Source organism: Notolepis coatsorum (genome assembly GCF_963971535.1).
Source record: "Notolepis coatsorum genome assembly, chromosome: 9".
NCBI lineage: Eukaryota > Metazoa > Chordata > Actinopteri > Aulopiformes > Paralepididae > Notolepis > Notolepis coatsorum.
Window position 1 is genome coordinate 52817279 of NC_140173.1, and position 21805 is coordinate 52839083.

General features: G+C 47.7%; 1 protein-coding gene across 1 annotated transcript; it reads right to left on the reverse strand.

The window, feature by feature from the left end:
- Window positions 1–14643: 14643 nt before the first annotated feature.
- LOC311234976 (sperm-associated antigen 6-like) lies at window positions 14644–16191 on the reverse strand (the record flags this gene model as incomplete). The annotated part of the gene is made up of 1 exon (XM_084322286.1): window positions 14644–16191. One exon carries the CDS (start codon window positions 16189–16191, stop codon window positions 14644–14646), a length of 1548 nt encoding a protein of 515 aa, XP_084178412.1.
- Between the last annotated feature and the right edge of the window lie 5614 nt (window positions 16192–21805).

The window sequence follows — 21805 nt, forward strand, 5'->3', positions numbered from 1 at the left end:
AAAACAATGGGGTAGGGAGCTCCAGTAGCTCACCACGTACCGCGTGTGCTATTTCAGCGCCGTGGACAACCGCGCTCGCGCGGATCTGGGGCTGAGCGCGTTCGAATCCCGGACGGCAGCCGTGCCTTTCCCAGAGTGTCTTTCCCCCCCATCTGAACCCTTTCAGCCTGCATCTGTCGGTCGAACTTGACCAAGTATGAATGTGAAGAAAAAAAAAAAAAAAGCGATAAACGCTAAAAGAACCAGGTGACTGGTCAAAGTTTAAAAAAAAAAAAACAATGGGGTAGAGTGTTGGTTGTACTTAGCACTGTACACAATCCTTATGGCCTTTTTTTGCAGAATATAAAGAGGTGATATATTGGAACGATAAGTATTACCCCATACTTCCAGACAATAATTTAAATATGGGACTACAAGTGCATGGTAGAGGATGAGAAGTGACCTTTGGTTGACAAAATTCTTGGATCGATACATAATCCCCACACTTTTGGCCATCTTGGATTTTACATGACTGATGTGAGGTTTCCAGCATATCCTGTCATCTATGATTACACCCAGGAATGTGGTTTGCTTTACTCTTTCAATACATACATTGTCTATCATAACTTTCACTGTTAAATCACTATTTCGCTTTCCAAATAACATTAATTTAGTTTTACTCAAATTCAACGACAATTTATTCTCATCAAACCATTTTTTTAACTTTATCAACTCCTGTGTGATCACCTGCAAAAGATCCTGCAAATTTTGCCCTGAACAAATTATATTAGTGTCATCTGCAAAAAGGATGAATTTCATGATTGATGATACTCTACATATGTCATTAATGTATAATAAAAACATTATCGGACCCAAAATTGACCCTTGCGGTACTCCGCAGACTATGTTCCTCAATGTTGACCTATGTTTGTCAATTTGTACAAATTGTTTCCTGTCTTCCAAATAACTTTCCAACCAATTTAGAACTGTTCCTCTAATACCACATCGATCCAGTTTTTTTAATAATATACCATGATCTATAGCAGTGGCGTCGTTAGCCCTGGGCTTCCGGGGCTTCAGCCCCGGATGTTTTTCTCCTAGCCCCGGACCTTATTTTTTTTTATTTTTTTTTTTATGTCAGCATCCCCATTGTCTGTGCTGAATGTTTGTTAGTGTTTGGTATTTTTTGTTGGTTTTTAGTACTTTTAATCCATTTTTAGTAAGTAGTTTTCATTTGATCCTATCATTCTTTCATTCACCGATTTGTGGACTTGAAGATGTGCACTTTAACACAGCAGCACCTGGAGCCATCCATACCCATGTCCAGTGTCCACTGACAAAGACATGCTCATGATACTGTGCTAAACTATAATAAGCTTTAATCGAACCCTGGTTCATTTCCTCGGATAGTCCGGTTGGTTTGGGGTGGTGTGAAAGCTCATTCACTCTTGCAAGTGAACCCTGCTACAGTTCATTTGAGATGTGAATGCAAAGCGGACCAAAGGCAGGAAAAGACCCAAAAATCGAATATTTCTTTTATGAGAAGACTGAAACATAATTATAATGAAACACACAATAGTTTTTTTTCGATTGCTTAAGCATGATTTTGAAAACAGGGCCCGGTGTTTCAAAACACACAATTAGCACAACCACACACACAATTATCAGAACACCTCAGATCCTTTGCTAAATTAAACACTTGTCAAAACCATACACTAATTTATAAAAACTACATTTTGTTACCATATGAAACACACGTTTCATATGACTCAATTCTGTTTGAACCAGTTACACACACTGCTGTGCTTAACCTAAAACACATTTAGCAATTCTACTTCTCAGTGATTAGAGTACTGTAAGTGAAGTATGCAGAGAATGTGCAAATATACAATAAATTCACCAAACACTACACAAGACCAATGCTGTAGAGTAGACTGATGAAAATATAATTTATTTATCTACATATACCCAAATCAATGATGCAGACTGCTAAAAAAAACATTTTCTCTCCATATACCCAAATCAATGATGCAGACTGATGAAAATATAAATGTTCTCTCCATATAACCAAATCAGTCAACATTTCAACATGGAGAATCACAACAAAACATGTCCCAGTTTTCATGCTACTATGTGCATAACACTGTAAGCTCAGCAAATATCAGACAAACATAAAATACTGTATCCAGTACAGGTTAAAATTACAGTAAAACAAAAACAATTTTGAAAAAATGTAAATAGAGTACAGAAAATACTAGACATTATCTCTTTGCCTATGGATCTGGCAAGATCATTTTTTGTTGTGATTCTCCATGTTGACATGTTGACGGATTTGGGAAAATGGGAGAAAATGTATATTTTCATCAGTCTGCATCATTGGTTGTCTTGTGTAGTGTTTGGTGAATGTATTGTATATTTTCACGTTCTCTGTGTACAGTACTTCACTCTCTTTCCATTTTGGTTGAAGACAGGTGAACTCACCTGCTGCATTTTTATAGTGCTTAAACCTGATTGGTGTATCTACAATTAAGCAATGGTGTGTTTGTGCATCTGATGGCTGTGTTTAACCAATTGGCTCATATGTGTGGTAATTTGACATTCTGTGTCTAATGTAATGGAAGTGTGTTTAGTGTTTTGCAAATCACTGTGTGTATTGTTTTGCAAAAAGTGTGAGGCTGACATTGTGCTTATTGGGGTGCAAATCTGGGCCTACGTTTTGCTCCTTGAGTGTAAGGTTTTGATAATTGTGTAATACTTTTGATTTGAGTGTTTATGCAATTGAAGAAAACTGTAAAGACTAGAGATGAACTGTTTATTTCTTTTGTACATAGGCTGTGCATAATGTTTGTTTGTTTGTTTGTTTATTTGCTTATGTGTATGATTCTTAACTGTTTTTATTTTGTTATTGGTGTATATGTGTGTATGTATGTACAGTATATGTATATATATTATATATATATATGTGTATATATGTATATTTGTACTCCTGTTGGGGCCTCTTGGACCAGATCAATGTTTTATCTGGCAAAATAAAGGTTAAATAAATAAATAAGAAACTGATGATTTGGTCCTGTTAACTTTGAATTTTCTATGGGAACTGCCCAGATCCCTCTCATGGACATGGACCTCACTTTGAGAACCTCTAATGATTCGAGTTCTTCAGTATTCATCTCTAATTACTCTAAAATTGCGTATTTCTGTGTTTAAAAAAAAAAAAAAAAAAAAAAGGGGGGGGGGGGGGAGCCCCCCTCCACCCCCCCGGGCTGAAGCCCCCAATGTTTTCTAACCCTAAAAACGCCCCTGATCTATAGTATCAAACGCCTTCTTAAAATCTATAAATATTCCTACAGCAAATTTCTTATTGTGCGTACATGTGGTGATTTCCTCAATTAGGTCTGTAAGCGCCAATGAAGTTGATCTATTTTTTCGGAAACCATACTGGCTGTCGGAAAGCAAGTTATTTTTTTCAATAAAACTGAAAAGTCTTATTGAAAAGAGCTTTTCTAGAATTTTTGAGAACTGAGGTAGGAGAGAGACTGGCCGGTAATTTGTAAAAGTATGTTTATCCCCTGATTTAAATAATGGTATTACTTTTGCTATTTTCATTTTATTTGGAAATGTTCCTGTTTGAAAGGATAAGTTGCAAATGTGAGTTAGTGGTTTTATAATTCCCCCAACAATTTTATTAATCGTCTCCATATCAATATCATTATAATCTTTACATTTTTTATTCTTACAGTTCAATACAGTGTCCATTACTTCATTTTCATCTACCGGATAAAGAAACATTGAGCTTGAATTGAAGTCTATCAGTTTATCCAGTGACCCAGTTGTGAATGTAATTTTCTCTGCCAATTCAGGTCCAATACGTACAAAGAATTTATTAAAACCATCAACCACCTCATCCATGTTGCTTATGGACTTTTCATTTACAATAAAATGATCTGGATAGTTCTCACCATTAGTCAACTACGACATCGGGAACCTGGAGCTCCTGGCGGTCAAGCTAGCCCTGGAGGAATGGAGGCACTGGCTGGAGGGATCGGAGGTCCCCTTCCTGGTTTGGACGGACCACAAGAACCTCGCCTATGTCTCAACGGCCAAGCGCCTGAACTCTCGCCAGGCTCGCTGGGCGCTGTTCTTCGCTAGGTTTAACTTCACCCTGACCTACCGGCCTGGTTCCAAGAACACCAAGCCAGACGCCCTCTCCCGGCAGTTTGTCCCTGAGGAGGGGCCCACACACCCCGACACCATCCTTTCCACTTCCTGTCTGGTGGCCACCGCCACCTGGGAGATCCAGTCCATCGTCAGGGAGGCACAGCGTGCCCAGCCGGACCCAGGTAACGGTCCACCTAACCGGCTCTTTGTCCCTGACCTCGTCCGCTCCCAGGTGCTTGAGTGGGTTCATGCTTCCCCGTTCGCGTGCCACCCGGGGATCGACCGGACACTATCCCGGCTGAAGAGGCACTTCTGGTGGGTCACCATGAGAGAGGACACCCGCGCTTTCGTCCTGGCGTGCACCGTGTGTGCTCGTGCGAAGGCCTCCCATCGACCGCCCGCCGGGCTCCTTCGTCCGCTCCCAGTCCCCGGTCGGCCCTGGTCGCACGTCGCCCTGGACTTTCTCACCGGCCTTCCCCTCTCACACGGTAACACTGCCATCCTCACCATTGTTGACCATTTCTCAAAGGCTGTGCACTTCGTTGCTCTTCCCAAACTCCCCTCTGCTGCACTCCACGTCTTCCGGCTCCATGGGATCCATCCATCGGCCAGGCTACCAGGCTGAGCCCAGGCCCCAACATCACCCAGGCTGCCAGGGTGAACACAGGCCCCACCATCAACCAGGCTACCAGGCTGAGCCCAGGCCCCAACATCACCCAGGCTGCCAGGGTGAACACAGGCCCCACCATCAACCAGGCTACCAGGCTGAACACAGGCCCCACCATCAACCAGGCTGTACACAGGCCCCACCATCAGCCAGGCTACCAGGCTGAGCACAGGCCCCACCATCAACCAGGCTGTACACAGGCCCCACCATCAGCCAGGATACCAGGCTGAGCACAGGCCCCACCATCAACCAGGCTGTACACATGCCCCACCATCAGCCAGGCTACCAGGCTGAGCACAGGCCCCACCATCAACCAGGCTGAGCACAGGCCCCACCATCAACCAGGGTGAACACAGGCCCCACCATCAGCCAGGCTACCAGGCTGAGCACAGGCCCCACCATCAACCAGGGTGAACACAGGCCCCACCATCAGCCAGGCTACCAGGCTGAGCACAGGCCCCACCATCAACCAGGGTGAACACAGGCCCCACCATCAGCCAGGCTACCAGGCTGAGCACAGGCCCCACCATCAACCAGGCTGTACACAGGCCCCACCATCAGCCAGGCTACCAGGCTGGGCACAGGCCCCACCATCAGCCAGACTACCAGGCCAGGCTTCAACAGCCCAGCTACCACCATCAGCAACCGGGCACCACCAGGCTAGCAGCAGCCACCCTGGCTCCACCATCGTCTCTAGCCTGGGATCCATATGCTTCAGCTTAAGCATCATTGTGTTTTGTTGGTGAGACCTCTTGCTTTCTGCTTCACTGAATCACTGTAGTCACTGTAAATATGTCACGTAGAGGAAATAGAAGTGATGAAGACGCTGTTACTATTTCAATGGTTCATGAACTGCTTGAACAACAAAAACTGTTTTACAAAGATCTCATTCAGCTGCAAGAAAATAATTACAAATCATTCCTACAATTGATTGTTGACTCCACAAACGTACGAGTTGACAACTTGATGAAAGATCTACTCAATGTTTCCAAAGATGTTCAAGACCTAAAATCTAGTCTGCAGTTCTCCCAGGCAGATGTGGATGATTTGAAGTCTGCTAAACAGGATGATTTGAATAAATTGCAACAGATATAAAAAAACATCGCCACAATGCAATCTGAAATGGTCAGTCTTTCCTCAAAAACAGACTACCTTGACAATCAGTCTAGACGCAACAATCTTGTTTTTGATGGCTTACCAGATGAGAAATCTGAAACTTGGAATGACTCAGAAAAAAAGGTCAGGAAAGTACTTACTGACCATCTCAAGATAAATGCTAATCAAGTTGAATTTGAACGTGCCCATAGAACGGGGAGGTATGACGCATCGGGTCGGGATCGGCCTGTTGTTGTTAAACTTCTTCGTTCTAGGGACAAGGATGAGATTATGAGATGTGCAAAATCACTTAAAGGCACCAAAATCTTTATCAATGAGGACTACACAGAGAGTGTCCGTGCAAAACGAAAAGAATTGCTGCCAAAAATGAGAGAAGAGAGAGATAAAGGGAACATAGCCTACCTGAAGTTTGACCGACTCATAGTCCACCGACCTGGTACCAACACCAACACAAGCAGTGATCATTCATAATGGATAATATTCCAGTTTTTAACGTTTTAGGCCTTTATGCACATACTTTCTTTTAATGACAGTTACCACACTTTGTTTAAAATGCAATGCTAAAGTTAAATGTGGTACTGTTTGTACATGTTGTAATAGACTACTTCATACAAGGTGTACACCTTTAGATAGATTTAATTCAGCTGAATGGTCATCATGGATTTGTGATGGCTGTTCTACTATATTTCCTTATCACAGTTTAAATGACACAGATTTTAGCAATATTGTTTTTGAGTCTGAGTTAGTTCCTTTGTCTGACTTCAATAACTTGATTCTTAATCCATTTGAACTTAATGAAAATAACAAACATATGGAATATGATAATGAGTTTGATCCTGACTCTATGTTTTTTAACAACACTAAGAATGAACTTGGTACTAGTGATTATTATGATGAAGAGGAGTTTAAGAAATACAATACACTTCTAGGACAGAAGGTACATAGTAACATATTCTCAAGTTTCCATCTAAACATACGTAGTTTGCAGAAAAAGTACGATCATTTAAACCAATACTTATCATCACTAGAGCATCAGTTTTCTGCAATTGCCCTCTCTGAAACCTGGCTCTGTGAGGATATCGCTGCATCCTATGATATGTCACAATATAACTCAATTCATTCCTGCAGACAGAATAAATCAGGAGGGGGAGTGTCAATTTATATACATCAAAACTTTCAATTTATTGAAAGAAAAGATCTTGCATTAACTTTGGCGACAGTTGATGCAGAGTCAGTGTTTATAGAAATACTTTCATGTACCATGTTTGGAGGAAAAAATATTATTGTTGGATGCATATATAGGCCCCCAAATACTGACATAAAAGTTTTTAATTATGCTTTTGCTTCTACTTTAGATGGAATTAACTTGGAAGGTAAAATGTGTACTCTGTTAGGGGACTTTAATATCAACTTGTTAGAAAACAATAGTCATTCTTTGACCGCTGACTTCCTAAACATCTTGTATTCTACTTATTTTCTGCCTCTCATTCATAAACCAACAAGAGTAACTAAGAAATCTGCCACTCTTATTGACAATATTTTTACTAATAATTTTGAATATACAAGCAAATCAGGACTGCTGTTAACTGATATTTCTGATCACTTTCCAATTTTCCAATTGACCATTTCTAATAGAAGTGAACGAGTGGGGTCTGAGGTGAGAGGAAGTCACCGTAGTTTCAGCAGAGGTAACATTGCTCGTTTTGAGAGTTGTATTAATGATGTTCCATGGGATGCTGTGTATAATCAAAATGATGCAGAATTGGCATATCAAACATTTTCACAAATATTTAATTCCTCATTTGAAAAATGCTTTCCTTACATTACATATAATAAAGGGACATCAGTCAAAAAGGAATGCAAACCATGGTTTACTTCTGGTTTGCTGAAATCTGCAAAGAAGAAAAACAAATTATACAAAAAGTTTGTGACTAGCCCGACCCCTTTAAATTCAGATGTTTACAAAAAATTCAAAAATAAATTTACATACTTGCTTCGTGCAGCAAAAAAGACATATTATTCCAATACATTTAAAGAAGCTGCCAGCAACATAAAATCCACATGGAACGTCATAAATCAATTAGCTGAAAGGGCAGTCCTAGCAGTGGGAAAAAACTGACCTTGCTAGCTGAAAGGGCAGTCCTAGCAGTGGGAAAACTGACCTTGCTAGCTGAAAGGGCAGTCCCAGCAGTGGGAGAAAACTGACCTTGCTAGCTGAAAGGGCAGTCCTATAGCAGTGGGAAAAAACTGACCTTGCTAGCTGAAAGGGCAGTCCTAGCAGTGGGAAAACTGACCTTGCTAGCTGAAAGGGCAGTCCTAGCAGTGGGAAAAAACTGACCTTGCTAGCTGAAAGGGCAGTCCTAGCAGTGGGAGAAAACTGACCTTGCTAGCTGAAAGGGCAGTCCTAGCAGTGGGAAAACTGACCTTGCTAGCTGAAGGAGCAGTCCTAGCAGTGGGAAGGCTACACAAAAAGTGGAGGCCATGCAGAGGGACCGGGTTAGCTGCCTGGGCATGGCTAGCTACAGGGCCTATGCTAGCTGCAAGGGCTGCATTAACATAGAGGCTGTGCTAACAGCCGGGGCTAAGCTAGCAGACTGGGGCCATGCAGAGGGACTGGGTTAGCTGCCTGGGCATGGCTAGCTACAGGGCCTATGCCAGCAGCAAGGCTGCATTAACATAGAGGCTGTGCTAGCAGCCGGGGCTAAGCTAGCAGACTGGGGCCATGCTGGTAGTAGAGGCCTAACAAGCTGCAGGGGAGCTAACGAGGCTAACAGGGAAGCAAACAGGGGAGACTAACAGGCTAAACAGGGGAGCTGACAGGGAAGCTAACAGGGGAGTCAACAGGGGAACTAGAGAAAAAGAAAAAAAAAGGCAAACTCAACATACACCGTCTGTGCTGGCTGGGGTCGTCGACTGGTCGGGTCGTACTGTTATGGTTTGTAACCGACCCCAATCGCACAACACGAGACAGGTATGAGAGTAAGCCAAGAACTGGGCATTTATTGAAAACAACAGAAAACGGCACTGTCCCTTTAAGGGAGAACACAAATCACAGGAAACAAGAAGTTGGGAAAATAGGCACAGTGCCTTTAAGAGGCGAGCTGGCTAAGGGGAAGGCTAAGGGAAAGGCTAACGGACAGGGCCAGGGCAAGGGAACAGGGCAGGAACAGGGAGGACTAGGAGGACTGGACAGGGAGGACTAGGAGGAACTAGAGAGGGGAAACAGGGATAGAGGCCCGCGGAGGCGGGCTGGGGACAGGGAGGACTAGGAGGACTAGAGAGGGGAAACAGGGACAGAGGCCTGCGGAGGCGGGCTGGGGACAGGGAGGACTAGGAGGACTAGAAGGACTGGACAGGGAGGACTAGGAGGACTAGAAGGACTGGACAGGGAGGACTAGGAGGACTAGAAGGACTGGACAGGGAGGACTAGGGGACTAGAGAGGGGAAAACAGGGACAGAGGCCCGCGGAGGCGGGCTGGGGACAGAGGACTAGGAGGACTAGAGAGGGGAAACGGGGACAGAGGCCCGCGGAGGCGGGCTGGGGACAGGGACAGAGAAAACAGGGTTCTGGCCTTGGAACAGGTCAGAGCTGCTTACAGGGATGGAGTAGGCGCGCGCAGGCTAGACGTCTGGAGGAGAGCGCATCTGGCGCGGAGGTCAGAGTGGTGCGCGTCTGCTTGGAATACGCGCCGGTACGGAGAGCGCATCTGGCGCGGAGGTCTGAGTGGTGCGCGTCTGCTTGGAGTACGCGCCGGTACGGAGAGCGCATCTGGCGCGGAGGTCTGGATGCGCGTCTGGAGTGAAGAGCGCGTCTGGAGTGAAGAACGCGTCTGGCTCGGAGGTCTGGATGCGCGTCTGGATGCGCGTCTGGAGTGAAGAGCGCGTCTGGCTCGGAGGTCTGGATGCGCGTCTGGATGCGCGTCTGGAGTGAAGAGCGCGTCTGGCTCGGAGGTCTGGAGTGGAACACTGGAATACCTCCCGTAGAGGTTTAGAGAGCGCAGTACAGTGTCTCCCTCCAGGCAAACGGCGACAGGAGGCGAAGGCTTGAGCGCATCTCACGCCGGAGATGAAAACAGCATAAAGACAGAAACAGAAACTCCCGTAGGAGCCTACAGACAGAGAACCTCCCGTAGGGGTCTTGGTGATAGAGATATGATACGGAACGACCCGACCCGGACTGAGGGGAAGAGCGAGGTACTTAAAGCCCACAGGGGTGCTAATTAGAATACACATCAGGTGCGTGATGGTAATTGATACTCGAACTAGAAGTGTGTGTTCGGCACCAGACCAATCAAACACATAATGACAGGTAGTCCAAGGGTGTGGCTGCTGAAGAGCAAACGAGAGTAAACGAACGCGAGGGTGGGGGCTAGTGAGGTGAGGAGACAGGGAATTAAAGGTCAAGGGAAAGGCGAACCTCACACAAGGTCAGTACCCATCTATGTCTACATTTGAACCACCTACCTCGGAAGAAATGCAAAATATTATTTTAAATTTAAAAAACTCAGCAGCAGGTTATGATAATATTATAAGTAGTCTGCTTAAAGAGGTATTACCTTCAATAATTGAGCCATTGAACCACGTTTTTTCACTCTCCCTGGAAACAGGTGTTGTTCCAGGAGACTTGAAAGTGGCAAAAGTTATACCTCTGTTTAAATCTGGTGACTCATCCTTATTTTCCAATTACCGTCCGATTTCGTTATTACCGTCCATATCTAAAATATTGGAGAAGCTGGTTTATACCAGAATTTTGAAACATCTTAATGACAATAATATATTATATGAACATCAATATGGTTTCAGACAAAAACACTCTACGTACATGGCTCTCTTACAGTTTATAGATAGAATCACAGATGCACTAGACAATAAGCAATTTTCAATTGGTATATTTCTGGATCTATCCAAAGCATTTGATACTGTGGACCATAAAATACTTATATCAAAGCTTCAGAGGTATGGTTTGGCTGGCGACGTGATTAAATGGCTCAGTGACTATCTTTATAATAGGGAACAGTTTGTTTCCATAAATGGCGATGACTCTGACAGGGCAAAGCTAGTCTGTGGGGTTCCTCAGGGCTATATACTTGGCCCCCTTTTATTTTTGATTTATATAAATGATTTTGCTTGGGTATCTCCTAGTGTATTCTCGATCTTGTTTGCTGATGACACCAACATTATAATGTCACATGAGAATTTTGCAGTATTAATTAGGGAAGCAAATTATGGTTTATCTTGTGTCTCAGATTGGTTCCAGACTAATAAGCTATCGTTAAATGTAGAAAAATCTAATTTTATTGTATTTTGTAATAAAGGTAAAAGTTATTCGAAAAAGGAGGCAAAGCTATTGATCAGTAACACCGAAATCAAACAAGTAACTTCAACAACGTTTTTAGGGATCCTAGTTGATGATAAACTAAATTGGAAAAAACACATTGATCATGTTTGTAAAAAAGCAATGAAGTCAGTAGGTATAATTAGGAAGGTGTGTTCATTGATAAATAGAAGTTGTTTTTTAATCCTGTATTATAGTCTTATCTTTCCTTACATATCTTATTGTAACATAATTTGGGCTAGCACTCATTCATCTCATCTTCAAAAAATGTTTTTACTTCAAAAAAGATTTGTTAGACTGGCAACCCTCTCAGATCGATTTGAACCATCTGCTCCTCTTTTCAAGAAACTAAACATTCTGTGTCTGAGGTTAATTCTTTACAGATATGTATATTTGTGTACAAATGCATTCATGATCACAATCTACCAAATCTACCAAATGGTTTTAGTTTTTTTTCTTTTAATTCATATGCTACACGTCAGTCCAGGGACCTGCATATACCTTATTGTGGTACTCCACTTAGGCAGTTCTCAGTGAGGTATAGAGGGTCCAATCTTTGGAATGCAGCTGATCCTATGCTGAGGAAATCTCCATCTCTGCTTATTTTTAAAGCAAACTACAAAGAAATTCTCATCCAAAAGTAGTAGATAGATAACAGGTCATACATGTAGGTATGCATTTGGTTATGTGGGTGTGTAGGTTTATAGGCAGGTGGGTGGGTTGTTATATATTATTATGTACACAGTATATCCATGTATGTACTGTGTGTATGTATGTTTGTATTAACACGAATCTTTTAATGTATTCTGGTATTTTATAATATGCATATTTTTGTATTTTTGTATGTTTGATTTTATAAAACGGGGGACGTTCTTGATAAGCCTCTAGGCTTCTAACTTCTCCTTCACAATCGTTATAACTTATTATGTATTGTTTTTACTTCTGTTTAACTGTGTTAATAAACAAACAAACAAACAAACAAACAAACAAACCAGGACCTGGGATCCGCACTCCGCTGCGTGACAGCCCGGGACCCCTACGGCTGGTGCGCCTTCCTGCCATGGGTTGAATACGCCCATAATTCCCTGTCTTCGGCGGCCACAGGTCAGTCCCCCTTTGAGTCATCTTTGGGCTACCAACCCCCGCTGTTCCCTGCCCAGGAAGAGGAGATCGCTGTGCCGTCGGTGCAAGACCATCTCCGTCGCTGCAGGATGAATTGGGAGGAGACGAGGGCTGCGCTGCTCCAGACTGCGGACCAGAACCGGCGCTTCGCCGACCGCCACTGGACCCCGGCTCCCGCCTATGTACCAGGTCAGATGGTATGGCTCTCGTCTCGGGACCTGCCGCTCAAATCCGTCTCACGGAAGCTAACCCCCCGTTTCGTGGGGCCCTACAAGATCCTGTCCCTCATTAATCCCTCTGTTGTCAAGCTCCAGCCCCCCCCCCCCCCATATGCGCATTCACCCTTCCTTCCATGTCTCCCAGCTCAAACCGGTGGTCTCCAGTCCCCTGTCTCCCCCTGCTCCAGAGCCCCCTCCTCCGCTGGTGATAGACGACCACCCGGCCTACGTGGTCCGGGAGTTGCTGGTTGCAGTCACCCCTTCCTTCACCCTCATATGCCCAGCTGTATTCCATCCCCCTAATTCACACGCGGTCAAGCACCCCACTCTCCACAGCTGCACTCAATCCTTCCCTGATGGGGGGACTATTTCTACACCTCGACGCTGACCAGAAGCTGTCATGGTATTAATTACCACTGCCCAGGTACGACGTCTCTGCCGAAAGCTCTGCTGCTAGATACCCTCCGTGTATTTGCTTGCTCTAACCCGTTTCTCTCCTGTGCCCCAAAGGACCGCCGTCCCTGCCTGGACGTCACCTGTTCCCGAAGAGGAACACTTGTTCTCCCGCTGCAACCTAGCAGCTCCCAAGACAAGCACCAGGACCGCTTGCTCGCTCACTGCCGCCGCGGCAGCCACAAGACAGAACATAACCCTGTTCTATTTCCCCCCAATTCCTGTGTTGCTCAATTGACATTAAACACCCTTGAAACCGCTCCTATCTCTTCTCGTGTATTCAGCAATTGGGCTGTGCTCCAGACCCCAGTTCTCACACTGTGAGCTGTATTGCATGTGAGTAAATCATGGGAAAAACCAATGTTGTTTAGGTTAGAGTAATGTACAGATCCCTTATCTGACGACCAGGTTTACTCATGTGTAATGCTCAGTAAGATTCTCTATTTCATTTGATAACCATGACTACATGTACAAACATGTTTGATGTACTATGAAATAATCCTTGTATGTAAACAACAACCTTCTAATTCACTCTGAGCCCTTTGGCAAAATAAATCAGTTGAGTTGAACTATAGCTTTTGTCTGGCTGCACAGGTTATTTCTCTACTGGCTATATTTGAAGTCAGATGAGGACCATCACTATCTCTCTTTCTTCCTTCCAGGTAACAACCTCATTGTACTGTAAATTAACCTTGAGTTATGTATAGAATATACGACACCTCTTTGTCTAGTTTAGCGACACGACAATTCAACATTACTTTTACAGTTATACTGTTTATTAAAACACACACGTATTAAGGGCGGTTAGGTGGCCGAGCGGAGATTGCGTTCGTCACCAGCCCCGGAGCTGAGCTGGATTTGCCTGTTCGAATCCAGCTCACAGCTCCGGGGTTGTCACCAGCTTGGCTGGCCGTCTGCACTGATACAATTGGCTGTATCAGAGGGTGGGAGAAGCTGGCGGGGTGGGTCCGGGTCGTTGTAAACAGCGACTCCTACAGTTCGGTCGGGGCGCCTGCTAAGCGCGGATTGGACGTGAGGGGGATAGTGTGGTCCTCCCACACGCTACGCCCTCTCAATGAGAATCCGCGCTGCCAGGTGAAAAGAAGCGGTGATTGGCTGGACGTGTGTCGGAGGAAGCACGTGGTAGCCTCCACTCTCCCAGATGATCTAACTGTGGGGGGTAAGTGCGCAGCGATCAGGAAGGGACTGGGAATTGGCATACGACTAACATTGGGATGGGAGAAAATCGGAGGAAAATGGAGGGGGAAAAAGACCAAAAAAAAAAAAAAAAAAAAACACACACGTATTTAACAACGACCTCAAGTACTTCCTATTCATCAATAAATGAGGCAGAATACTCATCAATAAATGAGGCAGAATACACAGTGACTGTATCCTTTTTTGTTTATTGCACTTGTTCGCGCTGCGTTCCTGCTGAAAATGAAATCAAAGATGGCGGCTTTCTGTTTTCGTTCTATGCTCGGTGCGTAGAGCTGCTGGGATTCACGAAGGAGAGCGCTGGCCAATCAGAGCAATGCGGAAGCACATGTTAGTTGCCTTAAATGTTCACGCAGTCAGGCCGGGATGGGGGGCAGTCAGGCCGGCCTGTAATTCTCCAGCCTCTCCAGCAGAGACTCTGAGTAGCCTGGTGAGTGGTACCTGACAATCTCCTCTGGGTAGCAGTTGTTGATGGCAGTGATGTACTCCTGCAGGGAGGAGCCTGCCTCGGCCTCGATCTCCTGGATCTTCTTCAGCCCTCCGCTGGTCACGAAGAGACGTCGGGCCTTAATGTCGTGGGGCAGAACCTTGCTGATCTGGTAGATCACGTGTCTGAGGATGTTGGAGGGCGCGTTGTGCAGCAGGGGCTCCAGGCTCGGGAAGTGGGTGCACTTCTGCAGCACGCTTTTCAGCGCCTTCTTACACTTGACCTGCAGGTCCTCTGAGCTGTTGGTGTCCATGTAGAGAGCCAGCAGCCTGGGCAGCAGGCCGGCCACCCCCACGGCCCTGGCGTGCTCTGGGGTGTGGTGGCCCACCTCGCCGATGGCCCAGGCTGTGGCCGCCTTGATGTGATCCTCGGGGACGGGGTCTTCTTCGGATAGACACAAGCTGAGCTGGGGCACCCCCTTGGAGACGATGACGGCCATGGCGAGGTTCTCCGTGTGAGCCGCCACGTAGCCTAGCATCATGATGCCTGGCAGCTGCAGGTTTCCACGGCAATGCCCTTTGCAGTTGCCCAGGTAGTCGACCACGGCTGCGACAGCACCAGAATTCACTACCAACTGGGACAGCGCAGGCGTGTGCTTGGCCACCTCTCTGATCAGCGTGGTGGTGTTCTTCCTCACGTACTCGTCGGGGTCCCTCAGGCATCTCAGCACCACTGGGAAGATCTCCGCCTCCACCACCATCTCCGCCAGGTTCACAGAGTGCTTACTGATCTGGCTCAGGACCGACAGCACCTGCCTCTTGAGTTTGGCGTCTGGGTTGAGGATCATCTGCACCAGGTGAGCGATGGCTCCGGAGTCCACTACCACCTGGGCATGCTCGGGGGAGTGCTTGGCGATGTCGCTGAGGGCCGACGCCACGATGCGCTTCAGTTCCACCTCGGGCTCCTGGAGGCACATGATCAGGAGGGGCACGGCCCCCGCGTCCACCACAGCATGGGCCAGCTGTGCGTTGTGGCGTGCGACGTAGCCCAGGGCCCAGGAGGCCGCCTCCTTCACGTCGGGGTCGAACTGCTCTAGGCAGTCGGCCAGCTCGTTCAGCGCCCCGCAGTCCACCACCGCCTGGGCCAGTGCAGGGGAGTGCTTGGCCACCGCGCGCAGCACGAACGCTGCCGCCTTCTTATAGAACCTGTTCTGTTGGGCCAGAGAGGAGACCAGTAGGGGAAGGATGTCTCCCTTCACCACGGCCTCGGCCAGGTGGTCACTGTGGTCGGCTAGGCGTCCCAGGGCCAGGGCCGCTGTCTGCTGGATGGAGGGCACCACGTCCAGAAGCAGTGGCCGCAGCAGGGACATCACGTTTGCATTTTGCAGGGTCTCTATGTTCTGCGGTCTGCTTGCAAGTTCAGCAATAGTCTGAACAAACTGCGACCGTGATGCCTGGTACTGCTTAAAAACTTGCAATAGCTGTCGTTGTTGGCTCATTTTAAAGTTGGCTCAAAAACAGAATCTACCTTCGAACTAAATGTTTTAAACAATTGTTGTAAATTTGTCCTACAACAAAACCACTTCTTATACGGACTGAGCTACGCGAAGCAGCTTCTTCTATGCAGCGTCGTCAGGTTTTGGTTTATCGATTTTTTTATTGTATCTACAGTATATATTCAAGCTTACAGACAAGTAGCCGGAAACAACAGATCTTCTTCACTTGTCTTCTGAGATCTGAGATCTTCTGAGAGAATTGTTGTGTACACAAATGTTCTAGAATGTTTGATTATGACATCATACTGTGACATCACAACAGAACATTCTACTGTGACACCATACTGTGACATCATACTGTGACATCATACTGTGACATCACAACGGAACATATTTGAGTCCATTTGAATAATATAAATAATATGTATGATATATAAGGCTGTCAAAGTTAACGCGGTATTAACACGTTAACGCCGGATTCTATTCTGTGTATTATTGATACTCTTATTGATACTCTTATTGATACTATGTTTGTTTCCGACTGTGTGTGTGTGTGTGTGTGTGTGTGTGTGTGTGTGTGTGTGTGTGTGTGTGTGTGTGTGTGTGTGTGTGTGTGTGTGTGTGTGTGAGAGAGATAGAGAGAGAGGGGGGGGTGAGAGATGAGGAAGGGGCAAGAGAGAAAGAGAGCTGGGAGAGTGTGTGTGTGTGTGAGAGAGGGGGGGGGGGTGAGTACTCAGCCCTTGTGTGGGTGAATGTAACAAGTTCCTAACGTTTTCTTTCCCCTATTATTTCATGCACAACTTTATTCATGGTTTTAAATTATTATTTTCTTTTAAGTTATTTTGTGCATCACTCTGTTTTGAATTGGATGCAAATTTGCAATGCATGACGGCCCGGGCAGACCAGATGCGATTCAACGCAGTCGGACGGACGTAGCTGTGCACACTGGCTGCAATCGGCATTATTACCACACATATAGATGTTGTTCAACAAGCTAATGTGTCTGTATCTTTCCCAATGCAAATAAACCATATTACTATACTTAGTAGTACCCCGCCCAACCCCCCCTGTCTGTCTGTCTGTCTGTTTGTTTGTTTGTCTATCTGTCTATATATCTGGTTGCCTGTCTGTCTTTTTGTTTGTCTATCTGTCTGTATATCTGCTTGCCTGTCTGTCTGTCTGTCTGTCTGTCTGTCTGTCTGTCTGTCTGTCTGTCTGTCTGTCTGTCTGTCTGTCTGTCTGTTTGTTCAAGCCAAACCATTGATAATGTAGTTTTATAGTGGTGTAGGAATCCGTCTGAAGAACTATATCTATAACTATATACTGATATCAAATAATAACCTAGAATGTTGCATAATAATAATAATAATAATAATAATAATAATAATAATAATAATAATAATAATAATAATAATAATAATAATAATAATAATAATAATAATAATAATAATAATAATAATAATAATAGCAGGATATAGCAGTCATTAAGTCAATCCACCTTGTCACCCATATAACCTACTAATAATGTTAGGGTTTGAAACCGACCTCAAACGCATGGCACAGACAGGTAGTTCAGAGTTAGCCAAATACTAGGGCGTATTTATTTTCAGAGTCAAAAAGGAGCAAGTAACAATCTTGAAACAAAGGGAGACTGCCTTCAGCAGAGTTATCTGCGGCTCTGCAGATCCTCTTGGTGTTCGAGGTGGGGAAACGGTATTGACGCTGAAGCGGCTCTGCAGATACTCCCAGCTTCAACTCGAGGTGGAAAAGAGAGAGAGAGAGAGAGGTAAATAACAGTCCACATCACACAGAGGCAGTGCGGTCTCCTCCTCCCTTAGCTGAGTCCAGAACAAACAAACGATATCTTCAGTGTTCACCACAACACACAATTTAGCTGAGGGTCAGTGCAAAACAAAAACGATAAACTTCTGTGTCTCTTCTAAACACACACCCCAGCTGAGTCCAGTGCAAGCAAATGATAATCTTCGGTGTCTCCTTTAACACACAACTTAGCTGAGTCAAGTGTAAGCAAAAATAGAACTCTTCAGTGTTCTTCAAAACACACAAAACAGAATCGTCCAAAAAAGGGTTTGGTTCAAACTCACCAAAGCGCAAGAGTAAGCGGGTAAACGAGGCGCAGCTCAAAACGGGGGACAAGGTCTTCACCAGCGGCAATCCACAGATGTCCTGGAGGGAGAGTAGACGAGGCACAGCAACGGGGAACAACAGGCAGAAACAGAAGTATTCAAAACGACCCGACATCGATTGAAGGGAAGTCCCAGTATAAAAAGCCTCTGGGGCGCTAATCAAAAACTATGACAGGTGCGCGCTGGAATTGATACTTGCTCCAAAATCAACAATCACCAATCAACACAGCACCTTAAAGGAGCGGAGCGTGTGGCGGGGAATGTATCAATCAACACAGTACCTTAAGGGAGCGGAGCGTGTGGTGGGGAATGAACCAATCCTCACAGTACCCCCCCCTCCACGGGAGCCACCCGGCGACCAGCCCGACCCGGCTCGTCCGGGTGAGCACGATGGAAGTCGGTGATCAGGCCGGGGTCCATGATGAGCTGGCGGGAGACCCAGCTCCGTTCCTCCGGGCCGTATCCTTCCCAGTCCACCAGGTACTGGAACCCCCGACCCCGCCGTCGAACGCCCATCAACCGGCGGACCTGCCACTGGGGGTGTCCGTCCACCATCTCGGGAGGAGGCGGGTCCGGAGCAGGAGGCATCAGGGGACTGAGAGAGACCGGCTTAACCCGGGATACATGAAAAACGGGGTGAATGCGCATGGACGCAGGAAGCTTAAGACTCACCGCCGCAGGACTGAGCACCTTCAGAACCTCAAAAGGACCGACGAACCGGGGGTTGAGCTTCTTGGCCGAGGACCGAAGCGGAAGGTCCTTTGCGGACAGCCACACCCTCTGCCCAGGGTGGTACGTCGGCGCAGGGACCCGGCGCCGGTCGGCCCCACGACTGCCGCGCTCCGATGACCGGAGCAGCGCAGTCCTGGCGATCTCCCAGACCCGACGGCACCGGTCGAGATGCTCCTGTACGGAGGGAACTACCATTTCCGACTCCTGTGCAGGGAAAAGAGGGGGTTGGTAGCCCAGGGATACTTCAAAAGGTGAGAGGCCGGTGGCGGAACTGACCATGGAGTTGATGGAGTACTCGACCCAGGGAAGGAAACGGCTCCAAGAAGCAGGCTTCTCGGCAGCCACACACCGAAGAGCAGACTCCACGCTCTGGTTCATCCTCTCCGTTTGTCCGTTAGTCTGGGGATGATAACCAGAGGAAAGACTGACCGTTGCCCCCAATCCCTTGCAGAAAGCCCGCCATACCTGGGAAGTGAACTGGGGCCCCCGGTCCGAGACGACGTCCTGGGGAAACCCATGGAGGCGGAACACGTGGCGTGTCAGGAGGTCCGCCGTCTCGGCCCGCCGAGGGAAGCTTGGGGAGGGCCACGAGGTGAACCCCCTTGCTGAACCAATCCACTACGGTCAGCAGGCACGTGTTCCCCTGGGAAGAAGGAAGTCCCGTGACGAAGTCCAACGCCACATGGGACCAAGGGCGGCTCGGAATGGGAAGCGGCTGCAGAAGCCCGGAGGGCGCCTGGTGGGAGGCCTTGCTGCGGGCGCAGACTGCGCAGGCCAGTACGAACTCCTTGACGTCGTTCCTCATGGTGGGCCACCAGAATCGCCGAGCCAGGAAGGAGAACGTGCGATGAACGCCTGGGTGGCAGGCGAACCGGCTGGTATGGCCCCACTGGAGGACCCGGGACCGGACTGAGTCGGGGACGATGAGGCGATGAACCGGTACCTTGCCTGGAGCGCGATGGAAGTGTAGGGCACGCCTTACCACCCCCTCGATGCCAAAGGTGACCACTCCCACCACCCTGCCCTCTGGGAGGATGGGAGTCGGGTCCTCAGTGGTTGGGGCTCCCTTGGAGTGTAACCGGGACAGGGAGTCGGCCTTCGTGTTGCGGGAACCAGGGCGAAACGTCAGCGAGAAGTCGAAACGACTGAGGAAACTGGCCCATCTTGCCTGCCGGCCATTGAGGCGCTTGGAAGCACGGATATACGTCAAGTTCTTGTGGTCCGTCCAAATGGTGAATGGCTCCTCGGCCCCCTCTAGCCAATGACGCCACTCCTCCAAGGCAGCCACAACCGCCAGCAGCTCCCGATTGCCGATGTCGTAGTTCCTCTCGGCAGGGAGGAAACGACGTGAGTAGAAGGCGCACGGATGTACCTTCTGGTCCGTTGCCGACCGCTGAGATAAGATAGCCCCAAGTCCGGTATCCGAGGCGTCCACCTCTACGATGAACTGTCTCTTGGGGTCTGGATGGAGCAAGACTGGGGCGGTAGTGAACCTCTTCTTGAGGGAGCGGAACGCAGCACTCGCCGCTGGGGACCAGTCGAACGGCAGGGCGGGAGAGGTTAGCCTGGTCAGTGGTTCCGCCACCTGGCTGTAGTTCCGGATGAATCTTCGGTAGAAGTTGGCGAACCCGAGGAAGCTCTGTAACTCCTTCCGAGAGGTGGGTTCCGGCCACTCCTCCACGGCCCGGATCTTGCGAGGGTCAGCCCGGGTCAAGCCTCTCTCCACGATGAAGCCCAGGTAATCGACGGATTCGGAGTGAAAACGGCACTTCTCTGCCTTGACGAAGAGCCGATTGTGGAGGAGGCGCTCCAGCACACGTTGGACATGCTGGATGTGTTCCTCGAGGGTCTTAGAGAAGATGAGGATGTCATCTAGGTATACCACCACAAACTCCTCCAGCATGTCACGAAGGACGTCGTTCATGAGCGCCTGGAATACCACCGGAGCGTTGGTGAGGCCGAATGGCATTACCAGGTACTCGTAGTGGCCCCTGGGAGTCTTGAAGGCGGTCTTCCACTCATCGCCCTCTCGGATACGGACCAGGTGGTAGGCACTCCGGAGGTCCAGCTTGGTAAAGACGGTAGCCTGGGTGAGAGGTTCGAAGGTGGAGTTCATGAGAGGAAGAGGGTACTTGTTCTTAATGGTGATCTCGTTGAGCTGGCGATAGTCGATGCAGGGTCGAAGGTCTCCGTCCTTCTTCCCAACAAAGAAGAAACCGGACGCCACAGGGGAGGAGGAAGGCCGAATGAGACCTGCTTCCAAGGACTCAGAGATATAACGATCCATCGCTGCCTTCTCAGGGACGGTCAGACTGTAGAGGCGGCTGCCGGGAAGGGGAGCCCCTGAGCGAAGGTCGATGGCACAGTCGTAAGGCCGGTGAGGCGGAAGGGCCTGAGCCCGGGACTTACTGAAAACCTCCTCGAGGTCGTGGTACTCGGGGGGTATCGTCGAGAGGTCCGGAGGCGGCTCACAAAGAGGGCTCCGGGGCGAGGGACAGGACGCCGCCTGAAGACACTGGGCATGACAGGTGGAGCTCCACCCTCTGATGGTACCGGAGGACCAGGCGATGTGGGGCTCATGCAGCGCGAGCCAAGGCCTGCCCAGGACCACAGGGACAAGAGGAGAGCTGGTGATGAAAAACTGGAGTCTCTCAACGTGGTTACCAGCAATGGTGAGAAGGACTGGGACGGTGCGTTGAGTGATGTCAGCCAGGCGGTGTTGGTCCAACGCGAACACC